This window comes from Phyllobates terribilis, unplaced genomic scaffold (assembly GCF_046119375.1).
Source record: "Phyllobates terribilis strain yellow unplaced genomic scaffold, ASM4611937v1 Scaffold_2__4_contigs__length_985480577, whole genome shotgun sequence".
Taxonomy (NCBI): domain Eukaryota; kingdom Metazoa; phylum Chordata; class Amphibia; order Anura; family Dendrobatidae; genus Phyllobates; species Phyllobates terribilis.
Window position 1 is genome coordinate 144,754,348 of NW_027362762.1, and position 19,943 is coordinate 144,774,290.

Here is a 19,943-nt window from a genome sequence, read left to right on the forward strand (position 1 = left end):
AGACATTGACACTGAACCTTTGGAGAACCCAGTTCAGCACATTTGAACAAATGACCCTGATATATACACCAGGACATAGTGAGGCTAGAAGCACATCCCAAGCTGACCCGCTTCTTCACCCTTGGTGTGGAACTCATTGTGCCTTTGCCCTTTTCTGATTGTCATCCTGTTTGTCTGTCTAGTGGCACTTAGCCAAATTTCCATATTAAAAAAAAAAAAAATCACCCGCCCAACAAGCGTGAAAGAAAATCTACATTCCGACTAGTACTCCTCCCTCAACCACACACTCAACACTCTCACAATCTGACAGTCAAAACAATACACACACAATCATACCTAAAGCAACAATCACACCCACACAGTACTGACAGCATGCCGTCAGTGAACACTAACCAACACAATCACAGTGCTCCACTCTTATCCCACACACTGGATCCCCAGAGAAAGCCCACAGGATTGTGCTCAGTCCAGAGATGCTTTGCCATAAAGAACACTTTAACTCCTTGGTCACCTGCGAGGCCTGGAAGGCAAATAATGGCATCTCCAGGCTAATAGTTTTTTACTCTCCCTTGCAGATGCGGTCTGCTTCATTTTGTGACATGTAGCAGAGCTGATTTTGTCATTAGGCACCATTCTTTATTTGTTCTTTGGGATTTGACATATCAGCAATAATACATGACAAATTCAGCTTTACTCCATGGATATGGGTCTATTTACTGTCGCACTGCAAGTTACTAAACTCCTTTAAATTAAACACTGAATAATAGTAGCACTTTTATCAGTTTGGTGGCTTCCCCCATACTATGATCTCACTGCAGCTAGAATGTGAAATCCGGCTTTATTAGACATATTATAGGATGAATTCTAATTGTCATCCAGTATGGCAGATTTAACTACTCAGACCCCCCTGGTTGTAGTAAGATGCATGATTTCACTGCACATATGGTATTGATATGCAGCAATAAAAGGAAGGAATGCAGGAGAGACTACAATGTATCACAAGCCATCATCATAATAGTAAAAGCACAAATATGCAACAATTAATATAAAACAGTCTATGAATAAAGAACAAACAGCCAGGACAAGGGACAGAAAGTCAGACCCAACAATGGAAGTGAAAAGCAGTGAGTAATAAGTGACATCCCTTATTCCATCCACAGAGCACATCATAGGGACTTCACTGTGTAATCTGTGGTTTTGCACAGGACTGCAGGTACCTATAACATTCTCCTAAGTTGATGTTGTTCCCATTGGAGACCCATGGATACAATAACCTCAGCTCTGCTACATCTGCACCCAGCACATACACAGCAGCATTGTCCTGACCCTACAGCAGTAATGTGGGTGCGATCAGATAACATTGGGATAAATTGATACTTACATTGTAAACTATGGCTTTGCATCCATCCAAAAGGGTCCAGTCCCCCAAAGCAGGCAGCCTTCCTCAGCATGCAGGCTCCCTGCGCACCCATGTCATAGAGCGGCCGGGGCATCAGAGGGAAAGCCTCCACACAATCATACATGGTGCCCGGGTGAGATGGGGCACAGGGCACCGCGGCGGGCAGGGGTGAGGTGGGCACTGTGCAGCCGCCTCCTGACCTGTGCCTGCTTTCCTCCTCTAGCACAGCCTGCTTTGTGGCATACCTTGTGCAAATAGCCGAGCTGCCTTGGGGCAGTGGGAGTGACTGGAGCTGCGATGGGCCGGCCTGTGCTCACAGCAGCCTCTCAGCGCCGGCGGCCGGCCTCCACAGCAAGGTCCCCTCTACCTGTCCCAGATCTGCCTAACAATGCTGTGCCGGTGCAATGCCACCTCTGCTGTGCCGGTACAATGCCACCTCTGCTGTGCCGGTACAATGCCCCCTCTGCTGTGCCGGTGCAATGCCCCCTCTGCTGTGCCGGTACAATGCCCCCTCTGCTGTGCTGGTACAATGCCCCCTCTGCTGTGCCGGTACAATGCCCCCTCTGCTGTGCCGGTACAATGCCCCCTCTGCTGTGCCGGTACAATGCCCCCTCTGCTGTGCCGGTACAATGCCCCCTCTGCTGTGCCGGTACAATGCCCCCACTGCTGTGCCGGTACAATGCCCCCACTGCTGTGCCGGTACAATGCCCCCACTGCTGTGCCGGTACAATGCCCCCACTGCTGTGCCGGTACAATGCCCCCACTGCTGTGCCGGTACAATGCCCCCACTGCTGTGCCGGTACAATGCCCCCACTGCTGTGCCGGTACAATGCCCCCACTGCTGTGCCGGTACAATGCCCCCACTGCTGTGCCGGTACAATGCCCCCACTGCTGTGCCGGTACAATGCCCCCACTGCTGTGCCGGTACAATGCCCCCACTGCTGTGCCGGTGCAATGCCCCCTCTGCTGTGCCGGTGCAATGCCCCCTCTGCTGTGCCAGTGCAATACCCCCTCTGCTGTGCCGGTGCAATGCCCCCATTGCTGTGCCGGTACAATGTCCCAACTGCTGTGCCGGTATAATGCCCCCTCTGCTGTGCCGGTACAATGCCCCCTCTGCTGTGCCGGTATAACGCCCCCTCTGCTGTGCCGGTATAACGCCCCCTCTGCTGTGCTGGTATAACGCCCCCTCTGCTATGCCGGTACAATGCCCCCTCTGTTGTGCCGGTATAATGCCCCCTCTGCTGTGCCAGTACAATGCCCCCTCTGCTGTGCCGGTACAATGCCCCCACTGCTGTGCCGGTACAATGCCCCCTCTGCTGTGCCGGTACAATGCCCCCTCTGCTGTGCCGGTACAATGCCTCCTCTATTGTGCCGGTACAATGCCCCCTCTGCTGTGCCGGTACAATGTCCCCTCTGCTGTGCCGGTACAATGCCCCCTCTATTGTGCCGGTACAATGCCCCCTCTGCTGTGCCGGTACAATGCCCCCTCTGCTGTGCCGGTACAATGCCCTCTCTGCTGTGCCGGTACAATGCCCCCTCTACTGTGCCGGTACAATGCCCCCTCTGCTGTGCCGGTACAATGCCCCCTCTACTGTGCCGGTACAATGCCCCCTCTGCTGTGCTGGTACTTGCACCAGCCCTAGTGTACAGGACAGGGGTCATATCCAGGTGCACAGGCTGTCAGTCCTGCACATTGCTGGCAGCTGCAGGTGTCTGACACCGAGGAAATCTGCATATAACAGCATAGATTATCCATCTGTCTGACTACCTATAATCTATCATATATCTATGTATCTGTCTATCTTTCTGTAGCTACTGATCTATAAGCTATATGGCCATAGGTATTAATCAAATTCCTATTCATCCATCCACTATCTATCTATCACCTATCCTATCTGTTTATCTACAGGTGCTTCTCACAAAATTAGAATATCATCAAAAAGTTAATTTATTTCAGTTCTTCAATACAAAAAGTGAAACTCATTATATAGAGTCATTACAAACAGAGTGATCTATTTCAAGTGTTTATTTCTGTTAATGTTGATGATTATGGCTTACAGCCAATGAAAACACAAAAGTTATTATCTCAGTAAATTAGAATACTTTATAACAACAATTGAAAAATGTTTTTAAAATCTGAAATGTTGGCCTACTGAAATGTATGTTCAGTAAATGCACTCAATACTTGGTCGGGGCTCCTTTTGCATCAATTACTGCATCAATGCGGCGTGGCATGGAGGCGATCAGCCTGTGGCACTGCTGAGGTGTTATGGAAGCCCAGGTTGCTTTGATAGCAGCCTTCAGCTCGTCTGCATTGTTGGGTCTGGTGTCTCTCATCTTCCTCTTGACAATACCACATAGATTCTCTATAATAGATTCTCTATGGGGTTAAGGTCAGGCGAGTTTGCTGGCTAATCAAGCACAGTGATACAGTTGTTTGTAAACCAGGTATTGGTACTTTTGGCAGTGTGGACAGGTGCCAGGTCCGCTGGAGAATGAAATTTCCATCTCCAAAAAGCTTGTCAGCAGAGGGAAGCATGAAGTGCTCTAAAATTTCCTGGTAGACGGCTGATCTGACTATGGTCTTGACCATCACTGATTGTGGAAACTTCACACTAGACCTCAAGCAGCTTGGATTGTGGCCTCTCCACTCTTCCTCCAGACTCTGGGACCTTGATTTCTAAATAAATCGGAACTCTGGGACCTTGTGGAGTGTGTCAATGACTGCCTTCTGGACATCTGTTAAGTCAGCAGTCTTCCCCATGATTGTGGAGCCTACTGAAACAGACTAAGGGACCTTTTTTAAAATGATTAGGAAACCTTTACAGGTGTTTTTTGTTAATTCTTTTAATTTACTGAGATAATGACTTTTGTGTTTTCATTGGCTGTAATCCATAATCATCAACATTAACAGAAATAAACACTTGAAATAGATCACTCTGTTTGTAATGACTCTATATAATATATGAGTTTCACTTTTTGTATTGAAGAACTGAAATAAATTAACTTTTTGATGATATTCTAATTTAGTGAGATGCACCTGTATCTAGCTATAATCTATCTACAGTATATATCTATATATCTGTATGGGCAGCACGGTGGCTCAGTGGTTAGCACTGTTGCATTGCAGCACTGGGGTCAACATCTGCAAGGAATTTGTATGTTCTCCCCATGTTTGCGTGGGTTTCCTCCGGGTTCTCCGGTTTCCTCCCACACTCCAAAGACATACTGATAGGAAATCTAGATTGTGAGCCCCAATGTGGACAGTGATAATAATGTCTGTAAAGAGTGCTGTGGAATTAATGACACTATATAAGAGAGTAATTGATATATAGATATATCTATATATATCAATCTACATATGTTTATTTACGAACTATATTTCTATCTATATGTATTTATACAATTGTTATGTATTGTCTATATATCTATCTATCCTTCCAGGGGTGGACTTGTCATTGGTGCAACCTATGCAGCTGCACAGGGGCCCAAAAGGTAGGAGGGCCCTTTTTCACCTCCAAAACCGAGTCCATAATTGGTTCTTGAACAGGGGCTCTTTTCTGTTTGTGTCCACCAGTGTATTTACCTATCTATCTATATATTATCTATCATCTTTCTCTCTCACTCTCCTCTCTACACTCACATATATTACAATCGCAGCTTATAATATTAGTATACATTTAAAGATTTTTTTTCTTGTATCTTCCAGTTTTTAAAGGGGACTGTCTTTCCTAAGTAATGAATTATACACTGGAGAAGAAGAAGGTAACATAGTAAAGTAGGTTGAATAAAGACCTAGGTCCATCAAGTTCAACCTTCCTCCCCCAATTGTACATTTTGTCTAATTTAACTGTAACTCACAATGTTATGTATCGAAGAAATCGTCCAGCCCTTTTTTGAAAGCTGTTATAGTGTCGGCCATTACTAACTCTTGTGGTCGGCATTCCACAGTCCGACTGCTCTGACTGTAAAGAAGCCTTTCCTGTTTAGGTGCCGGAATCTCCTTTATTCCACCCGTAATGAGTGCCCCCTGGTCCTTAGTATGGTCTTTGGAAGGAATAAGTCATGTACCAGTCCTTTGTACTGACCACACATATATTTATACATGTAAATGAGATCCCCTCTGAGGCATCTTTTTTCTAAGCTAAAAAAGCTCAACTTTTCCAACCTCTCATCATATGAGGCCTCCATCCCTTGTAATAATCTAGTTGCCCACCGCCGGGTATTCTTTGTATTTATTCAGCGCACACTTTATACCACTTACACAGTCGTGCTTCAGTTCTCTTGATTGACTATCTGCGATCATTCTTATATGAGGATATTCTACATACATTCCCACTTTCCTCTTCTTTCTACTTCGCAGTACTCCAGCTCTTACAAGATGGGGCGCCCATCAAGGAGTCAGTGTCCCCAAGAGCTGGTTCCTAGACCTATGATTAGATATTATATACCTCCTATGTTGTCCAATTACAAAGTACAAATGTGAACAATGTTCAAGAAAAGTGTAAACCATGTAATCCCAGCCCACGGGTCCTTTCACACAGTAGTTACTTTGCCCTAGATGATTGCTAATCGTCATTAACACTCGTCTACCTCCACTTACATGTAGCAATTATTAGCACTGTATGTGACAGACCGCTTGTTAGTGCGATCATTCCTTTGCATACAGCTTCATTATTGTTGGCACAATCAACAACTTGCTAACAATCAATGGTTTTACCATCTGCATAAAATATGTGAGCAAACACCAAACTAGTGCACTCTTGTCGTTTGATTGGCGGACATGTTTATATGTACTTATAACTGAGAGCTAAGAAATGTAAAAGGCTCTAATACAATTTACAGCCCCCCCCAAACACAATAGATAGCTGTCATTTGGCAGAGAGCTATGTTTCCCTAATCCAGCATATACAGGGACACTGGGCTTGGGTCAAGCACTCCTGTATTTTTATGGTAAAACCTCTATTAAACTCCTCTAGCAGCAGCTAGAACAAAGGTATCGGTTGTTGGAAATCCCACTTGCCCGATCCTTCTTTCCTCCGACATTATCTGAGTACAGTCAGGAGGAGCTCATACACATTAGACTTTTGGCTGATCCTGCTGATGTCGGCCAAGTTGGCCAACGTTAGTCTAATGTGTATGAAATGGATGATTTCAACCATAACGAATGATCGTTCTTTTCGACGAACAACTGACCGACGAATATTCATAACCGGTTCAAAACACCAGCTAGACGTATTGGATTTTTTAAGTTAATGATCAGCACTGGTTGTATCAACAGCTAAAAAAAATCCAACATTGCCCAATGTAATCCGAAATGTTTGCGGCCATCACTGAATGAAACATTGTTCGCAACAAATGATAGTTTTCCGGTCCATTTTCATCCAATGTGTTTGGGACCCTTGCAAATTAGATCTCCTAATCTTGGAGGGGTACCGACCACCATGGATAGCATACTAGAATTAGGAAGGGGATAGGGTTGTGAAGCAGAGAAGGCTAAGAAGACGCTCTTATCTTAGGTTCAGATAGGGCGAGACGGGTTTCATGAATTCATTGGAATCCTGGGGGAACCATCACTCAGGGTGACCATAGGCTGCAGCTTCTCTCAGGCACACGGTAGATTCAGTTGCTGACCAGACACATCTGACAAGAGTCTTTTTTAACAGTTTAACAGTGGAATTTAATCTGAAGCAAGGCCAGTGCAATTCAGGGATATTACAGCAACAATCTTCATTACAAGTACAGGTTAATAAAGCAGGCACAGTATTACAGTCTTCAGTAGCATAATTCAGCACAGATTAGATCTCTTAGCAGCACACTTCTATGCATACACAACCACAGGCTTTTCCTTCACAATGACTCAATAGTACACAGCATTCTTTATCCTGCATGGAGATGGAGGGGGGAGGGTTTGATGAGGGAGATGATCCCTATGACATGATTCCTTCCAGTCCTTATCTTTCTGCCTGATAAGACTCCACACTGATAGCTCAGGGAGTATATCTGACCTGTGTTTGGCTTCCCTGCTGACATGAATTCTGTTCCCTTGCCTTCTGTGAGATACAGATCACACACCACCTTTCTCTTTGGCTCCAGACAGACAGTAAACAACTTCCCACAATCCCCCTGGGGCTCTGCTAAAAATACTCCCTGTCTCCTGTGATTGTGTTAACCCCTCTAGTTGCTGGATGCTTCTGGAGCACAACACTTCCTGACCCCTGTGCTTGTGTTACTTCTAATAGTTGCTGGATGCTTTTGAAGCAACAGCACTACTTCTGCATGTCACATTATAAAACTAAAAACTACACATATTTTGTATATATATAAAAAGAGTAACAATGTCATGTACTCCAGTAATATAGTTATTGGAACAGATATTACTTTGCTCAAGTCCTCACCAATTGTGCTTCAGTGGCAAGAATATTACCATAATTACAACAATCATCTTCACGTCTACGCGAACCACTGACATTTATACATAAATATCTACACCTTTTGTAGGGTTGTCCGGGAAACAATAAAAATGGATCAAAGAGGGAAAATGCCATTAAATCAAAAGCAGACACAGACAAAAGAGGGCCCCTGTGCAAGAGCAACATATGGCCCCTCTGCAGTCCGACAGCTCGTCATGCACAATTCCACCTACTTTGGAGGTGACCCTTGACCCCTTGGGCACCTGTGCAGCTGCACAGGTTGCGCCAATATTATTTCCACCCCTGCATCAAATAATAAAAGAACCGTTACTTATCTGTTAAATCGTCCTATGATTCAAGGCTGGCACTCTTGAGCTTCCCGATGGTCAGTGTTTACAGCAGCAACGATGTGCCATGTACACATGTGACTGCTGCAGCTAATTACTTTATTTAGTGGTGTGACCACTTAGGTCAGTGACTGGCTGCAGTGGTCACATATTTCAACATAACATATCGCAGTAGAACAGTAAACAGACTGCCGAGCAACACTGGAGCTGTGGAGCTGCGGCAGTGGGGTGTATATCTGGTAAGTAATGGTTCTTTTGTTATTTTATGGCATTTTCCTCTTCCATTGGCAGGATTTTTGTTAATTCCAGATAACCAATTTAAATGACTTCCATATTATTCCCCTGATTATCTATATTTTAGCACTTATGAAATGCATTGGACCCAGTAAGCTTATCTGTGTCATGTGTCTTTTTGCATTAAAAAATGTGGTTTTGCCCACGTCGTGTTCCTTCTGTGACATGGTCAATCACAACACAAATATTTTAAGACTACGTACAATAATGGTAAAAGGGGACATGATATGTAATGGATTATAGCCCGTATCTGATGTGGCTTTGTCTTATCCCCACTTCCACCCTTTTGTATTAATACCTTACTTCAGCTACACAAGTACATTAGTTTTGGAATCAATTCAGATTACAATTTAAGATGATCTACACATCCAGATATGCGGCAGTATGTAACATTCTGCCCAAGAAAGAAATGAGCAAGAAATGAGTCATCAATAGGAACATTTTCACTAATGATAAATAAAGGAGTAAAGCATTTATGGGTACTCCACTTGCAAACAAGAAAGACTTCTATCTGAAGGACCCCGAACTTTGCTACATTACTCTACCAGCCAATTGTATTCTAGTGGACCATGTGCTATTCTGTTTGCCCAGTGGTAACACTGCTGGGAAACAAAATACTTCTTGCAGATTACAATTATGATGATTCGAACCATAGGGCTCCCTGTGATCACCCTATTTTTTAAGCCCTTTTAACAAAGAGATAACCCCCTTAAAGAGAATGCCATTCAATTATAGCCCATTTCCCTGCAACATACATTTATAGTTCCTGGTCATAATAAAAGCATACAATTTAAGTAATAAAAAGTATATAATGAAAACAGTAATGATTTATATAACAGCATTTCAAATATCACATATTATTTTCTAAGACTCGCATTTGTATGGTGTGTACATTGAACATATACATTAAAAAGTTATGCAAGCGAGTGCCATACATTGACCTACCTCTGCCTAAATTTTGATGTATGTGTATAATGTGTGCACTTAAAATTCATTAAAAAGGAATACATTTTAATTGGAAAGAAACATGCTGCTTTCCATTTCATTAAGTCTCCCTTTGAGAATAATGGAGAGAAAGAAAGCGTCTTTTATATATCTATAATAAAAGACGCTTTCTTTTACTCCATTATTTTAATATATATATATATATATATACAGTTGAAATTAGAAGCTACCATACACTATATAAAAAGATACGTATGCATGTTTTTCTCAATATCTGACATGAAATCAGAATAAACCTTTCCTGTTTTAGGTCAATTAGGATTACCATCATTTTTAATATTTGCCAAATGCCAGAATAATGAGAGAGAGAGAATGTCTTAGGCTGTGTGGCCACGATGCGTTTTTTAAGCATTTTTGCAGCAGCAATTCCGCTGCAAAAACGCTTAAAAACGCATGGTAGAAGGCCTGCCATGTTCCCCAATGATAATCCGCATGTGCTGTGCACATGCTGCGGAAATTTCCGCTGCGGATTATTATTGCGGAAAAAAACGCAGCACTACCAATTATTTTGCGGAAGCGCTGTGTTTTCGCCGCCATTGACTTGCATTGGAACGCTTGGATTACGCATCACTGGATCTGTAGATGCGCATTCCATGCGTTCCAATGTGCGGATGGTACCCGGGTCTGGTGGAGGCGAGATAATAAAATAAAAAATAAACATTATACTTACCTTCTGATGGCCTGCGGTGTGCTAGTCTTCGCTTGCCGGCAGATCGCGGTGGACTCAAGGACCTGCCATGACGTCATTTAGTCATGTGACGGCAGGTCCTTCAGTGTACCGCGAGCTGCCGGCAAGCCAGGACGGAGCGAATCAAGACTCTGGGGGCCATCAGAAGGCAAGTATAGATTTATTTTTTTATTTTTTAACATTCTATGGTCACACTATATAAATCATGGATTTATATAGTGTGACCAAGTTGTCAAGCACTTTCCAAGTGATTCTAAAATCGCTTGGAAAGCGCTTGACAACCCGCATGTGGAAATGCAAGTGAAGAACGCTTCACATCTGCTTGTCCCTGGAGGGAAAAACGCATGTACAATCCGCATGCGTTTTTTCTGCCAGGGAGATGCAGAAACGCTCAGGAAAAAATTCGGAGCATTTCTGCATCGTGGGCACATAGCCTCAAGGCATTTTTATTATTTTCTGCAAAGTCAAAAGTTTACATACATTTCATTAGTATTTGGTACCATTGCCCTTAAACTGAATGACTTGGGTCAAACGTTTGGGATATCCTTCCTCAAGCTTCTCACAATAGTTGGTCGGAATTTGGGCCCATTCCTCCTGACAAAACTGGTGTAACTGATCCAGGTTTGTAGGTTGCCTTGCTCGCACCTGCCTTTTCAGCTTTGCCCATAAATTTTCAATAGGATTGAGATCAGGGCTTTGTGATGGCCACTCCAAAACATTGAATTTGTTATCCTTAAGCCACTTTGTTACAATTTTGGCAGTATACTTCGGGTTATTGTTCATTTGGAAAACTCATTTCCACCCAAGCTTTAACTTCCTGGCTGATGTCTTGAGATGTTGCTTCAGTATTGCCACATAATCTTCTTTTCTCATGATGCCATCTATTTTGTGAAGTACATCAGTCCCCTCCTGCAGAAAAACAGCCCCACAACATGATGCTGCCATCCCTGTGTTTCACAGTTGGGATGGTGTTCTTAGGCTTCCAAGCTTCTCCCTTTTCTCTCCAAACATAACGATGGTCATTATACCCAAAAAGTTCAATTTTAGTTTTATCAGACCACAGGACCTGTCTCCAAAAATTAAGGTCTTTGTTCCTGTGTGCATTTGCAAACATTAAACTGGCTTTTTTATGTTTCTTTTGGAGTAATGACTTCTTCCTGGCCTTTCAGCCCATGTTGATACAGTACTCGTTTCACTGTGGATATTGACACAATCTTACCAGCTTTCACCATCATCTTCACAAGGTCTTTTGCTTTTGTCCTTGGGTTGATATGCATATGTCGGACCAAAGTACGTTCATCTCTGGGTTACAGAATCCGTCTCCTTCCTGAGCGTTATAATGGCTGGACATTCCCATCTTGTATGTACTTGCGTATATTGTTTTTACAGATGATCAAGGCACGTTCAGGTATCTTGAAATTGTATCCAAGGATGAGCCAGACTTGTGCAAGTCCACAGTTCTCTGCCTGATATCTTGGCTGATTTCTTTAGACTTTCCCATGATGTTACACAAAGAATCAGTGTGTTTCGGGTGTGCATTAAAATACATCCACAGGTATGTCTCTAATTAACTCAGATGTTGCCAAAAAAAAATCAGAAGCTTCCAAACACATGACATCATCATATGGGCAGTCCAGAATTGTTTAAAGACATAGTAATCTTGGTGTAGGTAAACTTTTGACTTTGCAGTAAGTAATAAAAATGCCTTAAAACATTCCCTCTCTCTCATTATTCTGGCATTTGGCAAATATTAAAAATTATGGTAATCCTAATGTACCTAAAACGGGAAAGGTTTATTATGATTTCATAAATTGAGAAAAACATGCATATGTGTCTTTTTATATAGTGTATGTAAACATCTGGTTTCAACTATATATATATACAGTGGTGTGAAAAAGTGTTTGCCCCTTCCTGACTTCTTATTCTTTTGCATGTTTTTCACACGTAAATGTTTCAAATTAGAATTTTTTTTAAATATAAGACCAAAATAACACAAATAAACAAAATATGCAATTTTTAAATGAAGGTCTTTATTATTAATGGAAAAAGAAATCCAAACCGACAGCACCCTGTGTGAAAAAGTGATTGCCCCCTCCCCCTTAAAACATAAATTAACTGTGGTTTATCACATCCTTAAGAAGCTGAGTTCAATTTCCCCAGCCACACACAGGCCTGATTACTGCCACACCTGTTCTCAATCAAGAAATCACTTAAATAGGACCTGCCTGACAAAGTGAAGGAAACCAAAAGATCCTCAAAAGCTAGACATCATGCTGCGATCCAAAGAAATTCAGGAACAAATAAGAAAGTAATTGAGATCTATCAGTCTGGAAAAGGTTATAGAGCCAATCCTCAAGCTTTGAGACTCCAGCGAACCACAATGAGAGCCATTATCCACAAATGGCGAAAACATGGAACAGTAGTGAACCTTCCCAGGAGTGGTCGGCCGACCAAAATTACCCCAAGAGCGCAGCGATGACTCATCCAAAAGGTCACAAAAGACCCCACAACAACATTCAAAGAACTGCAGGCCTCAGTTAAGGTCAGTATTCATGACTCCACCATAAGAAAGAGACTGGGCAAAAATGGCATGCATGGCAGAGTTTCCAGACGAAAACCATTGCTGAGCAAAAATAACATAAAGGCTCGTTTCAGCTTTCCCAGAAAACATCTTGATGATTGCCAAGACTTTTGGGAAAATACTCTGTGGACTGATGAGACAAAAGTTGAACTTTTTGGTAGGTGTATGTCCTAATACATCTGGCGTTGAAGTAACACAGCATTTCAGAAAAGGAACACCAACAGTAAAATATGGTAGTGGTAGTGTGATGGTCTAGGGCTGTTTTGCTGCTTCAGGACCTAGAAGACTTGCTGTGGTAAATTGAATTCTGCTGTCTACCAAAAATCCAGAAGGAGAATGTCAAGTCATCTGTTCGCGACCTCAAGCTAAAGAACAATAATCCAAAACACGCCAGCAAGTCCACTACTGAATGGCTTAAGAAAAACAAAATTAAGACTTTGGAGTGGCCTAGTCAAAGTCCTGACCTTAATCCGATTGAGATGCTGTGGCATGACCTTAAAAAGGCGGTTCATGCTCGGAAACCATCCAATGTAGCTGAATTACAAGAATTTTGCAAAGATTAGTGAGCCAAAATTTCTCCAGAGTGTTGTAAAAGACTCATTGCCAGTTATCGCAAATGCTTGATTGCAGTTGTTGCTGCTAAGGTTGGCCCAACCAGTTTAGGGGCAATCACTTTTTCACACAGGGCCCTGTAGGTTTGGATTTCTTTTTCCCTTAATAATAAAGACCTTCATTTAAAAACTGCATTTTGTGTTTACTTGTGTTATTTTTGTATAATATTAAAATTTGTTTTGTGATCTGAAACATTTAAGTGCGACAAACATGCAAAAGAATAAGAAATCAGGAAGGGGGAAGACACTTTTTCTCACCACTGTATATATATAGTATATTTAAAAAAAAATTTTTACAAAAAAGCATGACCAACTACAGTTTTCTGTACACTGAAAGAATGTAATATGACATAAATCCGACAAAACTTAACCAAAAGAATTTTTTTCTATTATGTCTTGCCCATTTTAGTCTATGGTTATACCGCCATCAAAACAGTTTTTTATTATTCAGGTGTATACGTTACTGGCACTGCATAAATGTGAACCTAGCCTAAGATAGAAATGATTTTCTCATCCTAAATTGGCCCATTAAAAAAAAATTAGTGTCTTTAACTGTTCCGCAAAAGAAAAAGTTTATGCTGATATTAATGCTACAGTAATAATACTGACATGTAATATATATGTTCTGACTGATTAATCAGATAATCTATCATTATATTCATATAGGACTTATATATACAGTATATGATAATTGTCAGAATAATAAACATATTCAGCAAAAATAAGGCTAACATAAAAATGTAATCATGATTAGCCATGAAGGCTGTAAGGCTATGACCATGACTGAGGGATCATCAGTGGTGCATTGTAAACACAGTGGGAGGCAAACACCAAGGGGAAGTGGTGCAGAAAGTTATAAAAGCAATTGTGACACTTCATAGGAATTGCACCTGTTAGATAACTTCCTAAAGTGCCTTTGAAAAGACAAAAAAAAAGAGACGTCCATTATGGAGCTATTTTAAGATCAGTGTAACTCTAAAATCAACCCTAACAAATGTCATCTACAATTCTGTTCACTCTTTTACACTGTAAAAGTGACAAAGACATGGTGCAATAAGGAGACGTTACTAGTTGCACGGAAAGCATGTTCAAGGTCTAGACACAGCACCTAATGGAGCAATAGCTCACACTCACTGTATGTAGTCTTAGGGCTGCAGTATATAGAAATGCCAATGTCATTAGACTTAAAACCAAGGCATGGCCAGGATCCTCTGCTCTGGTTAATAACAAGGGCTAAAGGGTAATAATGAGATGCAAACCACAAGGAGACATGTCCGATTTTTCTGGCAGCACGGATGACAAGGGCCAATACAAGTCGTCGTAAAAACCACATACAGCGCACGGATGGCGTCAGTGTACAATATGTCTGCTGTCCGTGTTTAACACTGTAAAATATAGGAGAAGCTTTATCATTTATTTCTGTCTTTATCCATACCGGAAAACACTGAGGTAAAAACGGAGACACTGATGAAACACGTACTTGTTTTATAACTTATAAGTAGGGAAGAAGTAATGATCATAGAAGTGTTATGTTAGCTAAACCTATCCATGGCCCATACATTTTAGCCTCTAAACCATAGATGTCAAACTCCGGCCCATGGGCCAAATCTGGCCTGCTGGATGGTAATATTTGGCCTGTGAAACCAGAACCACCACCCCAATGTGGGGCCATTATTCTGTATGGAGGACTATGTGGGGCCATTATTCTGTATGGAGGACTATGTGGGGCCATTATTCTGTATGGAGGACTGTGGGACCATTATTCTGTATGGAGGACTATGTGGGGCCATTATTCTGTATGGAGGACTATGTGGGGTCCATTATTCAGTATGGAGGGCTATGTGGGGGCCCATTATTCAGTATGGAGGTCTATGTGGGGCCCATTATACTGTATGGAGGTCTATGTGGAGCCCATTATACTGTATACTGGTTGTCCCGTGACTTTGTCCAAGTTTTTCATTTTGGCCCTCAAGTTTGACATCCCTGCTCTAAACTCTATCTCTCCATTGAAATAAGGGCTTGTTTACACTGTGCGATGCGCAGAGTTATACGACCTCCGACCGGCACCGTGCTTGTCGATTAGTGGTCACCTAGTAGTCTGTTTATATAAGGCTTCAGATGTGCACTGAATGATTTGTATTAGATCGTTCAGTGTGTATAGGCTGCCATTGTTCTCGACAGCATGAGTCCCGCTTACGCAAGACAATGTGCTGCTGAGAACGACGATATTTTGTGCAGCACAAAAAACATTTCACCTGACGAATGAGCATTTTATCCGTTGGTCAAATGTTCGACAGCCTGTTTACACATCACCATATTCGTGAAACTAATCGTGTAGTGTAGATAGACCTTAAAGGGGTACTTCAGGAATAGAAAAAAAAAAAAAGAAATAACTGAAGGAAATGTCATTATAAATAAAACCCTAAATTAATTTAATTAGCAAATCTTGATCGTTTTGTCTAGAGAAGTAATCACTATAGAATTAAAATGGCCGTCATCTTGTAACACTGACGGAAACCTCAGCTGCCTGTGAGCATGTGCAGTAAGAAGCTCCGCTGCTGAGACGTGGAGACACTTATTTTGTTATTCGGAAAGACTGAGCACAGAGACGCTTTAGCGGCCTCCTCTTACCTCAGCACCTCTGGTATCTCCAGTAGTATTAGCGGAGCCCATCTTCCTACATATAAAGGAGGGCGAGCGTCCTACTGCACATGCTCACAGGGACCTTTTCTAGCATTCTAGGACAGGTTTGTCTCAGTGAAGAAAGGCGACAACCATTTTAATTGTATAGTGATTACTTCCCTGAACCAAATGATTATGATTTGCTAATGAAATGTATTTAGGAATTTATTTATACTGAAATTTTCTATTATTAATTATTTTTTTCTATTCCCGGAGAACTCCTTTAAGACTCTGTTCATACTTATTCTTTATGTACTTATATTTGACGGGAACTTCTGTGCATATACAGTACAGACCAAAAGTTTGGACACACCTTCTCATTTAAAGATTTTTCTGTATTTTCATGACTTTGAAAATTGTACATTCACACTGAAGGCATCAAAACTATCAATTAACACATGTGGAATTATATACTTAACAAAAAAGTGTGAAACAACTGAAAATATGTCTTATATTCTAGGTTCTTCAAAGTAGCCACCTTTTGCTTTGATGACTGCTTTGCACACTCTTGGCATTCTCTTGATGAGCTTCAAGAGGTAGTCACCGGAAATGGTTTTCACTTCACAGGTGTGCCCTGTCAGGTTTAATAAGTGGGATTTCTTTCCTTATAAATGGGGTTGGGACCATCAGTTGTGTTGTGCAGAAGTCTGGTGGATACACAGCTGATAGTCCTACTGAATAGACTGTTAGCTGCTTTTTTCTTGCCATAATACAAATTCTAAGTAAAGAAAAACGAGTGGCCATCATTACTTTCAGAAATGAAGGTCAGTCAGTCCGAAAAATTGGGAAAACTTTGAAAGTGTCCCCAAGTGCAGTTGCAAAAACCATCAAGCGCTACAAAGAAACTGGCTCACATGAGGACTGCCTCAGGAAAGGAAGACCAAGAGTCACCTCTGCTTCTGAGGATAAGTTTATCCAAGTCACCAGCCTCAGAAATCGCAGGTTAACAGCAGCTCAGATTAGAGACCAGGTCAATGCCACACAGAGTTCTAGCAGCAGACACATCTCTACAAGAACTGTTAAGAGGAGACTTTGTGCAGCAGGCCTTCATGGTAAAATAGCTGCTAGGAAACCACTGCTAAGGACAGGCAACAAGCAGAAGAGACCTGTTTGGGCTAAAGAACACAAGGAATGGACATTAGACCAGTGGAAATCTGTGCTTTGGTCTGATGAGTCCAAATTTGAGATCTTTGGTTCCAACAACCGTGTCTTTGTGCGACGCAGAAAAGGTGAACGGATGGACTCTACATGCCTGGTTCCCACTGTGAAGCATGGAGGAGGAGGTGTGATGGTGTGGGGGTGCTTTGCTAGTGACACTGTTGGGGATTTATTCAAAATTGAAGGCATACTGAAGCAGCATGGCTACCACAACATCTTGCTGCGGCATGCTATTCCATGCGGTTTGCGTTTAGTTGGACCATCATTTATTTTTCAACAGGACAATGACCCCAAACACACCTCCAGGCTGTGTAAGGGCTATTTGACCAAGCAGGAGAGTGATGGGGTGCTACGCCTCCACAGTCACCAGACATGAACCCAATCGAGATGGTTTGGGGTGAGCTGGACCGCAGAGTGAAGGCAAAAGGGCCAACAAGTGCTAAGCATCTCTGGGAACTCCTTCAAGATTGTTGGAAGACCATTTCCGGTGACTACCTCTTGAAGCTCATCAAGAGTATGAAAAGCAGTCAGCAAAGCAAAAGGTGGCTACTTTGAAGAACCTAGAATATAAGACATATTTTCAGTTGTTTCACACTTTTTTGTTAAGTATATAATTCCACAAGTGTTAATTCATAATTTTGATGCCTTCAGTGTGAATGTACAATTTTCATAGTCATGAAAATGCAGAAAAATCTTTAAATGAGACGGTGTGTCCAAACTTTTGGTCTGTACTGTATATTACAGAAATCCATAGAACCTCGTATACCTGAAGAAGACCAAAAGTTGTATGTGCTTGATAGGAGTACTGTACAGAAAAGCTCAGTTCTTCTGGTACCAAAATAAAAATGAATAAACAAACAGACACCATGAGACATAAATTCAATTTGTCTAGTACTAAACGTGGTTTTAGAATTTCACGTGCACGTGACTGGGGGCGCATGACGACCACAACTGGGCCCGTGCGGGTGGGGGCCCCTCCGACACCAACACAAACTTCAACTGGATATGAGTCCTTGGACGTATTGAGGCGCAGAGACCCGTCGGGTCCATTCATGGCAATACACGCTGCCGGACAATCAGAGGCCAGCAACTGACGTCGGCGCGCACATGACTGGGGGCACATGGCAGTGATATCATCAACTCCCATTGCTTGCAAGCTGAAGTCAGCTGCCGACTTCAGAAGAGGACGCCCCTCTGAGGGGGAGCGGAGGGAACGTGAGTATAATGGTTTATTTTTTTTTTCTATGCATTAAAGAGCAGTTGCAGAACGGGGGACATATACCAGGAAAAGGGACATATTACCAGGATGGGGCCCAGGATAAGGAACACATTACCAGGATGGGATATATATATATATATATATATATATATATATATATATATATATATATATATATATATATATATATATACATACATATATATCATAATGGGGCCCCGGATACGGAATACATATCAGGATAGGGGATATATATAGCAGGATGGGGCCCAGGATAAGGGACATATATACCAGGATGAGAGATATACTGTATATACCAGGATGGAGGACTCATAGATATTCAGTATATACCAGGATCGAGAGGGGGTTTCATTCCAAATCTTGTACCGGGGCTCATGAGACTCTAGTTACGCCACTGTTCAGGGCTGTACTCTTTTTTTTCTTTACTCCTGCCATTTAATTTGCATAGGTATCAATTTCAGGATACTAATTGCAACAAAGAAGAAAATGAGAAAAGAAACAAGTCCCCGCTTTGTTCTTTCATAGGTAAGGAACATGTGACAGATTCTCTGCTGGTGGCTGTAGACGTGGAGCTTAAACCATGTTGTTCCATGCTTCTTCTTCACAGTGGCCTCTACATTAGTAAAAAGGTGAAAAAAATCAGTCCTGGCCCTGACATGGTGACGTGCTCTTCCTTCAGGTCATATTTTGCTCTATTGGGCTCTTTCTTATTTTGTTACTAATGTTTCAGAAAAAAAGTCCTAATGGGAAATGTGCTGCACAGTTTTACAAGACAACATATTTGTAAAAAATCCTACTGCAATTTCCATGTCATGTCCCATCATGCTTCATGTTCTAAGAGAGTCAGTAGAAAGAGAAGTAACTGTACATGTGGCTGACTTGCTTTTGTCAAAAAAGTATGCAAACATATTCCATTGTAGTGCCCCATGCATCATTTATATGTATAGAATAAATATCAGCTGTATTTTTCCAGTAAAATAACTGCAGCTCAATGTCCTGTACGGTGATGTATTGCACCAAGAGAGTATGAAGAATCACAAGCTGACAACATGGTGCTGACGTTACATGGGAAAAAAGTATGGTTACTGGAAACCAGTGCAGCGGCTTACATGGTAAACACTGGGACAAAAATGGGGCCTGTATCCACGGAATAACCATTCATGGTGGATACGGTTTATTCATACATCTACTCCTCAAGGGTGTATATGTAGCTTGGTCATTTGGGTTGTGCTTCTGGATTATACATGTCTTGTCAAACTCCGACCCCTGGGCCAAATCTGGCCCGCAGGGTAATTATATTTGGCCCCCGACACCAGAACCACCACCTCTATGTGGGGCTCATTATACTGTATGGAGGACTATGTGGAGCCCATTATACTGTATGGAGAATTATGTGGGGCTCATTATACTGTATGGAGGACTATGTGGGGCTCATTATACTGTATGGAGGACTGTGTGGGCACTTTGTTCTGTATGGAGGACTATGTGGGCCCATTATACTGTATGGAGGACTATGTGGGCCCAT

General features: G+C 42.1%; 1 protein-coding gene across 4 annotated transcripts in view; it reads right to left on the bottom strand.

Moving 5' to 3' along the window:
• The window catches only part of RARG (retinoic acid receptor gamma), a 216,394-nt gene that overhangs the window by 50,607 nt on the left and 145,844 nt on the right, over window positions 1–19,943 (bottom strand). Inside the window, exon 1 of one of the 4 annotated variants that reach the window (XM_073662942.1) lies at window positions 1,382–1,672. The exons of 2 other annotated variants lie outside the window; for them this stretch is intronic. In XM_073662942.1, coding sequence (XP_073519043.1) covers window positions 1,382–1,523 — 142 coding nt within the window. In that variant the 5' untranslated portion in view covers window positions 1,524–1,672. Of the gene's footprint in view, window positions 1–1,381; window positions 1,673–19,943 lie in introns of those variants that run through there. One more of the 4 variants, XM_073662943.1, reaches the window with a different exon arrangement.